The sequence below is a fragment of the Dioscorea cayenensis genome, chromosome 6 (assembly GCF_009730915.1).
Source record: "Dioscorea cayenensis subsp. rotundata cultivar TDr96_F1 chromosome 6, TDr96_F1_v2_PseudoChromosome.rev07_lg8_w22 25.fasta, whole genome shotgun sequence".
Taxonomy (NCBI): Eukaryota; Viridiplantae; Streptophyta; class Magnoliopsida; order Dioscoreales; family Dioscoreaceae; genus Dioscorea; species Dioscorea cayenensis.
This window is the reverse complement of record NC_052476.1, coordinates 8284749-8297825: the sequence shown is the minus strand read 5'-3', so window position 1 is coordinate 8297825 and position 13077 is coordinate 8284749. Positions and strand designations below refer to the sequence as shown.

The following is a 13077-nucleotide window of genomic DNA, read 5'->3' as shown; positions in this document are numbered from 1 at the left end:
AACAACAACTAATATTCATATAGAGAATGACATTTCTTCTAAGTTATATGAATGATAATAGGAACAACAGGCAATCTACATCAACCAACGAAAAAGAACATATACTTGAGTATGTTGTGGGAAAAAAGATTGTTACTTATTCAGTCTACATTTGGTATAGATAAGTATCAATGACATGCATAAGCAAATTTTTTTTTTTCTTTTTGCTTCAAAGAATGCCAGTCAGCAAGAAATGTTATTCATATTGATCGGTGAATAAAGGGGCTGAGATGATATTTTGGTATATTCCTAATAATAATAATAATAATAATAATAATCATAACAACAACTAATAACAATAACAAAGAAACATAATAATAATAATTCAAGATTCACAAGTTAGGATGTTTCTATCTTTTTATATTTTGATCACAGAATACCAAATAGAGAAGATAAAATTCTTAAGTAAAATCTTCTTACAAGTGTTGTGCTCTCCAATCCACAGAAAAATTGTCATCATCCTCCTCATCACCATCATCTTCTCCTTCACCAGAGGAATCGTCACTTGAATCCTTCTTGTCCATGGCAAAAGCTTGACGTTCTTGCTCCCTGGAACTATGTGCAGCTTTCGCCCTCAAGACCTGTATCTTCACCTTTTCTATTTGTTCCCTGTACGCCCTGGTATTTTTTCGATAATAGCAAAACAGTGCAAGAGTTCAAATACACAGAGATAATTAGACAGAACAGTAAATCATCAAAACACTCTGGAACTCACTGTTGCTCCAGTGACTCGATCTCTTCCCGAACATCAGCAGCATCAATCTGCAGAATTATGTTTTGCAATGTCAAAACCATTCATCAAGGTGAACTTCAAATAACCATGCATGATTATGAATGAAGACATGAAGTATATAATCACTGTTACCTCTTCCTCTTCAAGACGATCATCCACTTCTTGCAAATTGTCTTGGATTTCCTTCTCAAATTCTTTGTAGGCGTCACTGGATGCAAAAAAGGGGAATATAAATAAATAAATTCAGTCACAAATTGGAACTTCACCATTCAAGGTTGTGATAAATGTCGATTCAAGTACATGCAGCAGGGAATTAATTTATTCTGCCACCTCGAGCATTACTAGAAATTCCCTGGATTGTGTAGAGTGGCAATATGTATCTTGAACTCATGGCATCAATTAAAACACATGGCAAAGTTGTGCTTAATTTAATGCTTCAAATGAACCCCACCATACAACAGGCAAAATCTTCTATTCAGAGTCTAGTCAACTTTAAATCAGTATGTCATTGAGGCCTAAGGTGTATTTGAATATGACCTCTTACACACAAAACTAAATTTGGCACAAGAAATCTGTTGGCAGAGTTCTTTTCAAGTCACAAATTAATGAAGCTTTCTCATTCCTTGTAAAAACACTAAGTTCCAAAATTGAAACAAAATCATAGTGAGCTAAAAATTGGCCAATATTTTCCACGTGATATTATTTTTTGTCCATGTTCAGTAAAACCACCAGTGTTGAGTTAACTGATGTTCGGGCACCATAGAACAAATAAGCTGTAGTTAGTTTTCATCTAGGCTGACTAAAAGTTGCTCAAATCATACAGAGATAGTATGAAATAAATATGCACAGACTTACTCTATGTCAACCTTGACTGGTTCAATGCCACGAGCACGGAGGTCTGCATCCTTATTATCAAAGAATCCTTCAGGAAGGACTCCCATAACTTGTTTGGATTCAGCACCACCTCCTACACTTTTTGATGATTTGATAAGTTGGTTCGAGTGATCAGCGACACTCCTTCCTGTGCTTTCAAAGAAATCAACAGGAAGAGCTTTTTCTGTCTGCTTGATTTGCGTGTGGACAACATTGCCGGAAACCAGATCATCACTTCCTCCCTTGCTATCAAAGAAATTTTCAGAAAGGCCACCTTGTTTATTTGTCCCTGTCAAGAGATTAGATACCTTACTTGAGTTCTTGCCTGATTCTGGAACTTGTGCAACATGTACAGCAGGGAGACCTTCCTTGTTCCCATCGTCAACTGGTTTGCTTTCGTCTGAAATTTTGCATGTTTTCAAATTGGAGCAATGCAACAAAAAATGAAGAATGTTCCCAAGAAAATTTATATGACAGGGAACACATCTCAAGCTAAAAATACAGTAAGAAATGGAGAGGAATGCAATAATATGATTGGTGAGACAAATCAAAAACTTAGGGCACTAAGATAGAGCCTACACAACTAAACATGCAATCATAAGAAGCTGTCTGTCAACAAATTTAAGTGCCACGGAATAAACTTGCTCTTTAACTGGTTTCTTAGACCTAATATAACAAGCTCTTCAAATTTGTTCTCATAAATACCAGCCTAAGAAATTGTTTCTACAGGCTTGGACTCTTGAGTGTTTATGCTTTACACTCTACAGATGGTTAAGATATCAGTGAGTTTGGGAAGAATATAATTGTCTAGAGAACTAACATAAGTCGAACATGCTCAAGCAGAAATAAACAATTCTTACCCTTCTTTTGCTTCTTTGTCTGTTGATTATCAAAAAAATCAGCTGGAAGTGTTGATGATGCTCGAGCATTATGTTTTTCAACCGGTGGCTCAATGTTTGAACTTTTAGCACGGTTCACACCAGCAGCAGTAGCTTTGAAAATTTCAATAGCCTAAGAAAACATGGTCAAATAACTGACAGGACCTTCAGTGACATAAGCAGTACACATATACTGCATAAAAAGCTAACAAGCAAAATTGGGGCATATCGAGTGTAAAATGTGGAAATTTTATTTAGAAGAAATAATAATTACTAACCATAAAGATTATTGCACAATCATTCCAACATTTTAGGAAGTAAACAATTCTCATCCCCCAATATCTTTGTGATATCATTGATAAATTCAGAATTAAGTCCAAAAGAGGAAATTTTAACCAAGAACAGGCAACCATAAAGAATTCATGCCAGAAAATAATGGTGGTCATGAAGGTCAACAATTAACTTTCAAGAATTTTAAAAAGTACACCCAAAATGAAAGCATAATTATTTCTATTTAAAGTCAAGATCACTAAGCAAAACACTGAAGACCTGTCAGGCTATAATCCAAAGCAATATATTTAAACCTTGCTAACATCAAATACATAACCAACAGTGACTCTAGGTCACCCATGCAGCTATGCTAGTGCTATACATGTCAGGCATGTATGCATATATACATTTGAAAAGCCCAAGATAAAGTTCTTACGAGCTAAATAAGAAGAACATGCATGACAAAACATATAATAACTTTAGAAATATGTGAATAACTGTGGGAACGGATGCATAAACCTTGTATTCCCTATATAACTTTTTGGCCAGACTACCTAACCTCATGAATGAGTTATGAAAAGCATAAACATAGTATATCATGCTAAACTAGATAGGCAAACATCTATAATTTGGTCAACCTAACATAAAAAGCTAGTGTTGTACTATATGACATTGAAATACATAATCGCACCACAAAAGTTGGTAGAGGACTTCTTCATCAACCATGATCACTTTCATTTTGTTTAGAATATCATCAGAAAAACTATTCAAGGATGAAGTCATCTGTCCCAATTAACATAACAAATCTTAAGGCACTTATCTGTTCCAACATTTAATAATACATGATGAATTGATCATTATGTACTTGACATATGGAATCCCTCATCGATCCTACCAGATGGTTAATTTTATAGAGTGGTTTTTGACTGACTTTCTGAATTAATGATAGTTGGGGCACATTTGGGTTGACATATTTCCTGTTTTGACTGACTTTCTAAATTAATTATCCTTGGGGCACATTTGGATTGACATTTTTCTAGTTAGAAGCACTTACTTTATAAGTTACGCATTTCAAAACCTATTTTTTAGTATTTGAATTGCTTAGGGAAAACAACATAAGTAATGAAAACAGTGTTCTTTTTTTAACAAAAGATATTGGGCTAGCACTTTTGAAATGCACACCTTTAAAGGTCTAAAATAAACACTTGGATTACTTTTCTATGACAATAACTGTACGAAGTGCTTTTATAGTAAATCACACCAAAAAAGCTTAACTTAGAAAAGCTCTTAAGCAAGAAACACTCCCAAAAAACTTTAAATAAGCGTTTTTTCACAAGTCAACCAAACAATCCCTTTATATCACTACTATTCCCAAATCTTGATATTATCCACCTTTATCCTCATTATCTAGCCCACATAACACTCCTCACTTGAATTCCAACTTCCCCTAATGCCACAACAACAATCAAGCACCTTATACTTAATAGATATAATCCCTGTCAGTTAGCCTTCAAAATACATTTGCACTTCGCCAGCCAAACTATCTTCATCTCATGTATAGACAACAAGGTCACTTGAAACCAATAATCATTTAATTTAATCAAGCATTAGATACTTGATAATGACAAACCTAACTTCTTTTCTTTTAGAAGGAAAACAAAAGGATAAATTTCATTGTCAATGTAACGCCAATGGATAGCTAAATCAAGCCAATCTCGTCCAGCCTGCATCTAAGAATCTTTAACCCATCCTACAAAGAAATCTACATATCAATAGTTCAGTAGAATGTAAGGCTTCTAGTTTGACTGCTTCTAGTTTGACTGCTTCAAATAAAATTTCTTTTAATGATGATCATTTTAAGATTCATGGTACAAATCTTTAGCAACTAGACCATTTGCATAACTCAGCATACCCTACTACTATTTTACTATTACCATAGCAGATCTTTATATCTTAACTAAAATTGTCATTATGTGGACCAACAAGCATAAATCACTTAAAAATTTAAGCTTTGTTTTTTCTTTTTTCTTTAGTGAAAATTTCACTTTTTTTGGGGTCTTATGGGATAGTTGTTATTCTTTTAAAACATACTGACTTATATGTATACCACATGGTTTGCGAATTTGCTAGAACTCTAAGGAAAAGAAAGAAGTTCAGATAATCAACAATGGAAAATTCCAAATATTATATGCATAAATATGAAAACAAAGTGTGTGTAAAAAGTAATTCAAACTTTAGCCTATCTGGAAGATCAAACCATCCATAAATCGAAAAAATACATATAATATCAAGCTTTGTGACATTTGTACAGCAGTCGAGATGAAAAACACTACAGTACAGGTGCAATAAACCTAACATTGAAGGAAAAGAGAAGGTTACCTCATGGTGCTTTCGAGAAGCCTCATGTGCAGGCCAAAACAATTCAGATTTCACAACAACATTGCATACTCTGCAAACAGCTTGGTCATTTTCATTGTACCTTTCACATTCAAAAAAAAATAAGTGCCAATTAGCATAGTTCTTTTAAATTATAAGACAATATGCAGACCTTGAAAGTTCCAAACCAAGCCACTTTTCACCAACAGGACTGGAAAAAAAAAGGCAGCACATTGAGCTACATACATCCAATAATGGGAGGTTGCTTGGTGGTTCAACGTACAGCCAAAAAATATCAATACAATGGCCAAGATTAAGTGTCTAAAGTACAACTTTGAATTTTGTTGTGCTTATGGTAATATACCAGTAAAATTCAGCTATCGATTTCAAACTATCTCGTGATCATTGTCATGAATTCTCTCATTAAAGAGTGATAAGACACCAACAATTTCCAAGTAAACAACATGGGTAGCTACTTTGATGCTATATAATTCCCCTCAAATTAAGCAAATAAGATTCTGTAAAACAAATATCACAAATAGAATCCATTCCATTCCATGATGCAAAACATAAATACTATGAATAATCAATGGCATCACCACCCAAATCCAGATAGATATCTCTTGCAAGCTAGTGATCAACCACTATTAGAAAAGAGAAGCTTTGATTCTTTGTTGCCCTAAACGATGAGAAAGGGAATGGAGTATACCTGACAAGCGGGGAATCAATGCGCTTCTCGCGCTTCTGCGAAGATTCCTTCAGCTTCGCACGGTACAAGGCCTTCTTCTGCGCCTTCGCATCCATCGCCTCCTCCTTCTTCTACTTCTCAAGCCCAGAACCTTTCTATAGTGCAAGCTTCCTCATTGAAACCCTAGGATTTGGGGATCTTCGATTCCATCTTCCCTTCTCCCAAACAACTCGATTCAAACCAATCCAATAAAACCCTAATAATCCAATTCCATCCGCATTAAAACCAAAAAAAAATAATAATAATTTATTTTCTGAAATTTTTATTTTCTTTATAGATTTTTATTTTAAAATAACTCTATTTTGGAGTAGTTAATATACTAATTTGATTGTATTAAAAAAATTCAATATAATAATAAAATAATAAATTATTAATAAAATTAAGCAAATATAGTTTGGAGGTCAAATTGACAATTTTTCAAGAGCACAATATTGAAAAAAAAGTCCTTTTTTTTTTAAATTATGCAGCATACATAAAATACTCTTTTCATAATGTATTTGAATTAACTTTCAACTATAGAAATATATATACCCAAATACTGAGCCCTTATCTAATATATGTATATAATTATATATTTTAATAAAAAAATTGAATGATTTAATTTTAAAATGAAAATAGAATATTTAAAATTGTTGTTAAAACAGCCTATAAAGTAAAATGGGACGCTCATATTAAACCCCTCACGTCTTCCGGTGTTTTATTCGTTTAATATATGTAAAAAAAAAGTTAAATTTTTTTTAATTTCAATGGTGTTAATGAAATAAATCCGTGAAATTACTCTATGGTATGTTTTTTCATAACTCATTTCATGTAATAAAAAATAAAAGTAAAATCATATTAAATTTTAGAATTAATATTTAATTGTCTGCAGTCTGCCTATGTATTATGATTAACCTAGATTATTTATTTATACTTTTTTATTAATAAAAGAAAAGGAGATAAGAGCACAAATTGCAACAAAGTATATTCTCCAAATATGCTTAGAGTTTTTACGTATAACCCCTCCTTCACCTAAAGAGTACATGTAGAGACCTAAAAAGAAAATAGTTAACTTTACAGGGTTTTATGTGCAAAATAATAAGCTAAGATTTTATAACTTTTTCATATTTCATATAAATAGTTAATACATTTCCGCACACTTCTCCTCTTTGCTCCGTTCTAGGGTTAGGGTTTTGCGCTGCCGTTTTCGACCTTTCGATCCCTTCCCTCCCTAGATCCTAATGGCGATCTCCTTTTCCGATCTCCACACTGAGGCTGGCCTCAAGGCCCTTGACGAGTTCCTTTCGGGGAAGACGTATATCTCCGGGTACATCTTTAGCTTTTTTTGGTTTTTTTAGAGAACAATGGATTGGTAATGGGTTTCAATTTTTTTTTTCGTATTTTTTAATGTATGATTGCTAGTTATAGTGTTCTGGTTTGATTGAATTGTTTTTAATTTTTTTTTTTGGATAAAAATTAGATCTTGTAATTGAAATCTTGGGGTAATTCAGGGAGGAGATCAGTAGGGATGATATCAAGGTCTTTGCGGCAGTGACGAATAATCCTGGAGCAGGGTTCCCAAATGTTGCACGTTGGTACGAGAGTGTTTCTTCGGTTGTTGCTGCAAGGTTTGTTGGATGCATGATTTCTTTTTGGAAATTTGCATACATCGTGGCTTGTTTGTTTGGAATTAGACTGATTTGTTCATTCGTTTCGTTGGTTTATGGAGTTGTTGAAACTTTGGTATTTTGCTTATTTATTGGCCTGGTATTGAGTCTTCAATGTTGAACACCGGATGAAAACTACTACTTTGTTGAATGTTTAACAGTGGAAATAGTACATGGATATGTAGAGTATTTATTTTTGTGGGAGTGTACTTTTTACATCTTTCTTGTTAATTGAGAGTCTTTGATGTGAACTAGAGAGAGCAAGGAGTTGTTTGCGTTGCTGTCAGTTCCCTGCTTCACTATATGTTATAGTTTCGTAGTTGGTTAGTGTTATTTTTTTATTTTACTTTTATTTTTAAGGCACTGTGCTGTGAGAGCAAGGAGATGTTGTCACTGCTGCCAGTGCCCTGCTTGACTACATGTTACAGTTTGGTAGTTGGTTGGTGATTTTGTTTTTTTGTTTTTTTTTTTTTGGTCAGATTGTAGGCGCTAGAGTTCTTGATTAGTCATAAACCAGATTATTCTCTGTTGAACTTGTTTCATGTATACGATGCTAGAGACATTGAGATTTAGTGTAAATAGTTGGTTAAAGGGTTTTCTCAGATTTCCTGGTAAAGCTGTTGGAGTGAAAATTGTGGGCCAAGCTGCATCTTCAACTCCAGAACCACCTGTTGAAGCAGCAAAGGTTTGTTATTCTTAGATTCTGTGGTTCAAATTTAATAAGAACTTGTAACTATGTTATCAACCAGTAGCTTTGTGCATGCTGTATTTACTTGACGTTTTTCACTTCAATATTTGGACAATAATTACTCTATTCCCTAAATAATTGAATTTTGTGGATGATTTAGGATTACCATAGGGTATCAATGTATTTTGCAGTCTGTTAGTCTCGAAGTATTGTTCTAGATACATTTGTAGTTTGCCAATAAGTTCATACATCAATTATTCTATACATATGTTAGTAGAATGTAGGTCCTTGCTGAGTTGCTTTCTTACCTTTTTCCTGTAGTAGTAAGATTTTCAAAATTCCCTGTTTTTCAATCTTCAGTTCGGGTTGTTTGGTTGTCTGTAAGTGAAATTACAGTGTGTAAGTGAAAATGCTACATTTCAATTAACATCATTTCTGTTTGGTTTGCTGTAACTGGAAATGCTGCATTATTTTTTATTTGTTTGATTTGATGTAAATTATAAGATATAGTCACCATATAAACGGAAGAGATGAAATTACTTCCGGTATCCAGTATTATTATTAATTATTTCAAAAAAAATAATTTAAACTAAAAAAATTAATTTAATTTAAGTTTTAAATTAATTAATTAATTGATTTAATAAAGTATTTATTACATTTAAAAATAATAATCAGAAACTTAAATAACTAAGCCGAATATTAATCAGAAACTTAAATAATTACGCACTAACTCAAAATAATTAATTTAACTCTTCCTATCTACTATTAACACTCATGTAAGAAAAATAATTAATTAATTAATTAATTTAATGATAATTTTATTAAATTAAATTATTTAATATTCTTTAATTTTATACTAAAAAATATTTTTGTAATTAAAATTAAATATAAATTGGTATATTTTAAATAAAAGATTAAATTTAATAAAACATAAATAAGTATAAGTTTAATTATGTTAACAATTGATTACCTTATAAGTTTTCATTTCCTTTTAATGCATAATGTGGAGAGTGAAGAATAGTGATTTTAATCCAAATGTTTTGCTGCATTTCAACCTACAGCAAAAATTTGTTATAAGTTGAAATGCTGTAAAATTACTACAAAATTGCAAAACTTTTTACATGTAAAACCGATTTCACAGCAAACCAAACAACTTTTTACATATAAAACCAGTTATATTATAACTACTTACAGCTAGTTGCAGGTAATCAAACAGCCCCATGAATGTTGTAGTTGTAACTGTTCCAATTAACTCTTTGTTCTAAATACCTACTTAATGAATTTGTTGTTGTTTAGCAAGCCTTCCTTTTGTTTTTGGAAAGCAAAAGTATCAGGATAATTTGTATGCCTTAGAAATTTAGAATCTAATCTTCACACCATAATGGCATGTGTACTGTATTTGAATATTTCAAGCTTCTAATTTATCAGATACCGTTAACCCTACTCTGCAATTTCTAGTGGTCCCTTTGAAATTGTATTATCCACCATGTGAATTGTGACTTCTGTCTTCTCTAGCAGATACAAAAATTTCAAACTTCCAAAAACATTACTGTGTAAAAAGATAACACGGCATACCTTTTGTGTACTGAGTGATGGATTTCTTACTTCCATGAATGTAGTATGCGACATCAGTTGTTTTCTCACTTGGGTTTTGACATTGAATGATATTGAATATAATCATCTAATGAGCTCCAAGAGTTCTGAATACAACATTCATACAACTAAAATTTCTCTGGTGCTCACAGGAGGCTGCAGGAGATGATGATGATGATCTGGATCTATTTGGTGAAGAAACTGAAGAGGATAAGAAAGCAGCGGAAGCGCGTGAAGCTGCTAAAGCATCTTCCAAAAAGAAAGAAAGTGTGTACAATATGAAATGATTTTTCTATTTTTCTATTTTTCCTGGAGTAAAATAATAGCCACTGCTATTTTTCTGTCAATATTATCAAGCCTATATTTCCTCATCTAGTTTGCTAGCAACTAGGTAATGTCTTATATGTGGTTACCAGGTGGGAAGTCCTCAGTTCTTATGGATGTTAAGCCATGGGATGATGAGACAGACATGAAGAAACTAGAGGAGGCTGTCCGCAATGTTAAAATGGATGGTCTTTTGTGGGGAGCATGTGAGTCATCCTTACCTTCTCTTGTGTAGTTTACTATTTTATATCTAAATTTCCTTATGAGATTTATTTCCATGTAACTGTTATGCAGCAAAGCTTGTTCCTGTTGGTTTTGGCATAAAGAAGCTGCAGATTATGCTAACCATTGTAGATGACCTAGTTTCTGTGGATGAGCTAATTGAGGATCATCTCACTGCTGAACCCGCCAATGAACACATTCAAAGCTGTGACATTGTGGCATTCAACAAAATCTAGATCTCCGATAATTTTACCACACCTGCTGTAGTGCAAGCGGAGTAAAGTGACCTTCAGGTATAACGCCACGAGGTTCATATTGTTTAAATCCTGTACTTGCAATACTTGTAGTTAGGGGTACCCTCAGTTGGTCACCTTAAGAGTTTCTTTCAGCAGGTAGCAGCAATTGTGTCCAAGTTTCTTCTATCTTGCTTTGCTTTGCTTTCAGGCATGTTTTGTGTTTATCTAGTTTGAGTGAGATAATCCAGTCTTAAGTTTATTCAACTCAGTTTTGAGACCAAAAAATTTTATATTCTATGCTACAACCACTTGTTTCTGATTGTGCTGTTCTTGTGTATGCTAGTTCGATTTACTTTTAAACTGAAGTGAACAATGCCGTTAATTGTTATAATTTGGATATAATATGCATGTGATTGAATGGGGCAATAAGCGCACAACATGGGACCTTTGATGCTGTAGAACTCTTGCATGATTAATCGTCTATTCTTGAAGACATTGTTCTTCATGTACTATGCCACACTAGTGAGTTTTACTAAAATGATGGATATGTAAAGGTTATAGGAGTTGGTGGAATTGATCTGATAATTTCACTTGCATTTATTTTATTTTATATTTTGGTTCAACCATATACATCAATGATCGTTTCATGTGTTTGAAATGTAGTGAAGAAAATTGGAATTATGTCATTATTGTCTCATACAAATAGTGTTACCAGTTAGGGTTAGAGAAGGGCTTTTATAAAAAAAAATAAAAAAAATTAGAGCCACAATTTATGGGTCTACTCCTTCTTGCAAGTTGGTAACAATATTAAATGACGTTATTGTTTGAAACAAAGTTTTTTTTATTTCCCACCTCTAAAATAGCAAAATTACTTGTTGCTCCTTTTTCGTTTCTTAAAATATTATTTTTGATAATGTAACTTGGGTAGAAGAGATTTTTCTTTTATTTGGCTAATACATATTTTTAAATATTAAATATGTAATTCATTTTAGTAATATATTCAGGGTTTTTTTAAAAAGTAAAGTAGTATATGTCAGCTGGAAAAGTTTGAAGTGCTGTTATTTATATTTAATTTCCAGTATATGTGTTTTACAAACTAAATTTTATATCTATCTCGGTTCTTATCTGTATTTGTATTTGTATTGAGAGATTAAGTCCATAATTATAATATAAATAATAATAAATAAATAAATTTAGATCCTTTAAAAATGATTTTTTTTAAAAAAAAATTATGTAGTGTTTTAATATAAAAGAGGAAAGGAATGAAAAGAAAGTTAAAAATAGGTTATGGAAAGAAGGGTTGAAATTTTGTTTGTATAACTAAATTTTAATGAAAGCAAGGTTGTTAGATAAATCTTAGGTTAAAAAGGGTATTGATAGAAAAAGATGTATAATAATATAATTCATCAATGATATTTTTTTTATAATATGAAATTATAAAAAAGAATTAAAGGTATTATGGTTTTTTTGTTTAAATAATTATTATTATTTTAAGGTTCGTTTTCTGCCATTTCAAATCCGAAAACTGGGATTTTAGAGGTCAAAGTTAACTTTTTTTTTTCGTTTATTAATTAAAAAAATTTATTTAGAAGGGATGGGTTTTTTTTTCCTCCATAAAATTTCTATTTAATCACACTACCAAATACCAATGTGCTGTGCCGAGTCAGATTGTTAGACAATAAAGCTATTTTGCCACCTACTCTTATTAATTGATCACCACCTCCTCCTTAGATCCAGGAATTCATTATGGATTGACTATTGTGATGAGACTAATAGATATATATTTATATAAGTTAGTGTCACATGGTGATGTGCTCATTGGATGGGATACATCTCACTGTCATAATGTCATTGACACATCTTGGTTGGCCAGAAATAACACACATCATGTGTGGCCAGGAAATTAGTCTGCCAACCACATAATTTGGGATAAAAGTCTTGTGAACCATATAATTTGGTATAAATTAATGTATTTAATACAGTTTTTTTTTATTTTTTTTTAATATTAGTTAGAGCTAAATTTTAGCCAACTCAAATAAGATTTTTTACCTAAGCCAACATTTTTTATCTCCCAAGTAAATATTTATATATTATTAATGATTTTTTAGTCTATTAATTTATAACATATTGTGTTTGGTGTTTGTATCTTTATTAAAGAAACATATTTAAATCTTAATTTACATAAAAGATAATATTTTTTTTATATTAGAATAGCATTGAAAAGACATACGTTGTGATTTACTATTTATAAAAAAAATATTTTTTTATTTTTCTTTTATAAAACATTGTTTTTGTAAAAACAATTCTAATAAGCACATAGAAGTTTTTATAAAAATAAAAATAATAAGTTTTTTAAAAACATTTTCATATAAACACCCTCTAAAACTTTGAGGATGCAAGAGTTTTTCTTTTCTATTTATATTACTTTTTAAATATTTTGATATTAAATAT

At 31.7% G+C, this 13077-nt stretch overlaps 2 protein-coding genes across 3 annotated transcripts; one reads left to right on the top strand and one right to left on the bottom strand.

Annotated features, from left to right (window-relative positions):
* Positions 1–363: 363 nt before the first annotated feature.
* LOC120263920 (zinc finger protein 830) lies at positions 364–6118 on the bottom strand. 2 transcript variants are annotated; one of them, XM_039271901.1, is made up of 8 exons: positions 5879–6118; positions 5173–5272; positions 2506–2656; positions 1954–2045; positions 1628–1887; positions 905–980; positions 755–801; positions 364–657 (listed from the first exon to the last, which is right to left on the bottom strand). In XM_039271901.1, exons 1-8 carry the CDS (start codon positions 5971–5973, stop codon positions 456–458), a joined length of 1023 nt encoding a protein of 340 aa, XP_039127835.1. In that variant the 5' UTR covers positions 5974–6118; the 3' UTR covers positions 364–455. The 2 variants fall into 2 exon arrangements, with proteins under 2 accessions (XP_039127835.1, XP_039127834.1); XM_039271900.1 differs by having other exon boundaries at positions 1628–2045.
* Positions 6119–7050: 932 nt separating this feature from the next.
* LOC120263640 (elongation factor 1-beta-like) lies at positions 7051–10943 on the top strand. The gene is made up of 6 exons (XM_039271607.1): positions 7051–7223; positions 7408–7524; positions 8167–8248; positions 9997–10111; positions 10261–10374; positions 10463–10943. Exons 1-6 carry the CDS (start codon positions 7138–7140, stop codon positions 10624–10626), a joined length of 678 nt encoding a protein of 225 aa, XP_039127541.1. The 5' UTR covers positions 7051–7137; the 3' UTR covers positions 10627–10943.
* Positions 10944–13077: the final 2134 nt, after the last annotated feature.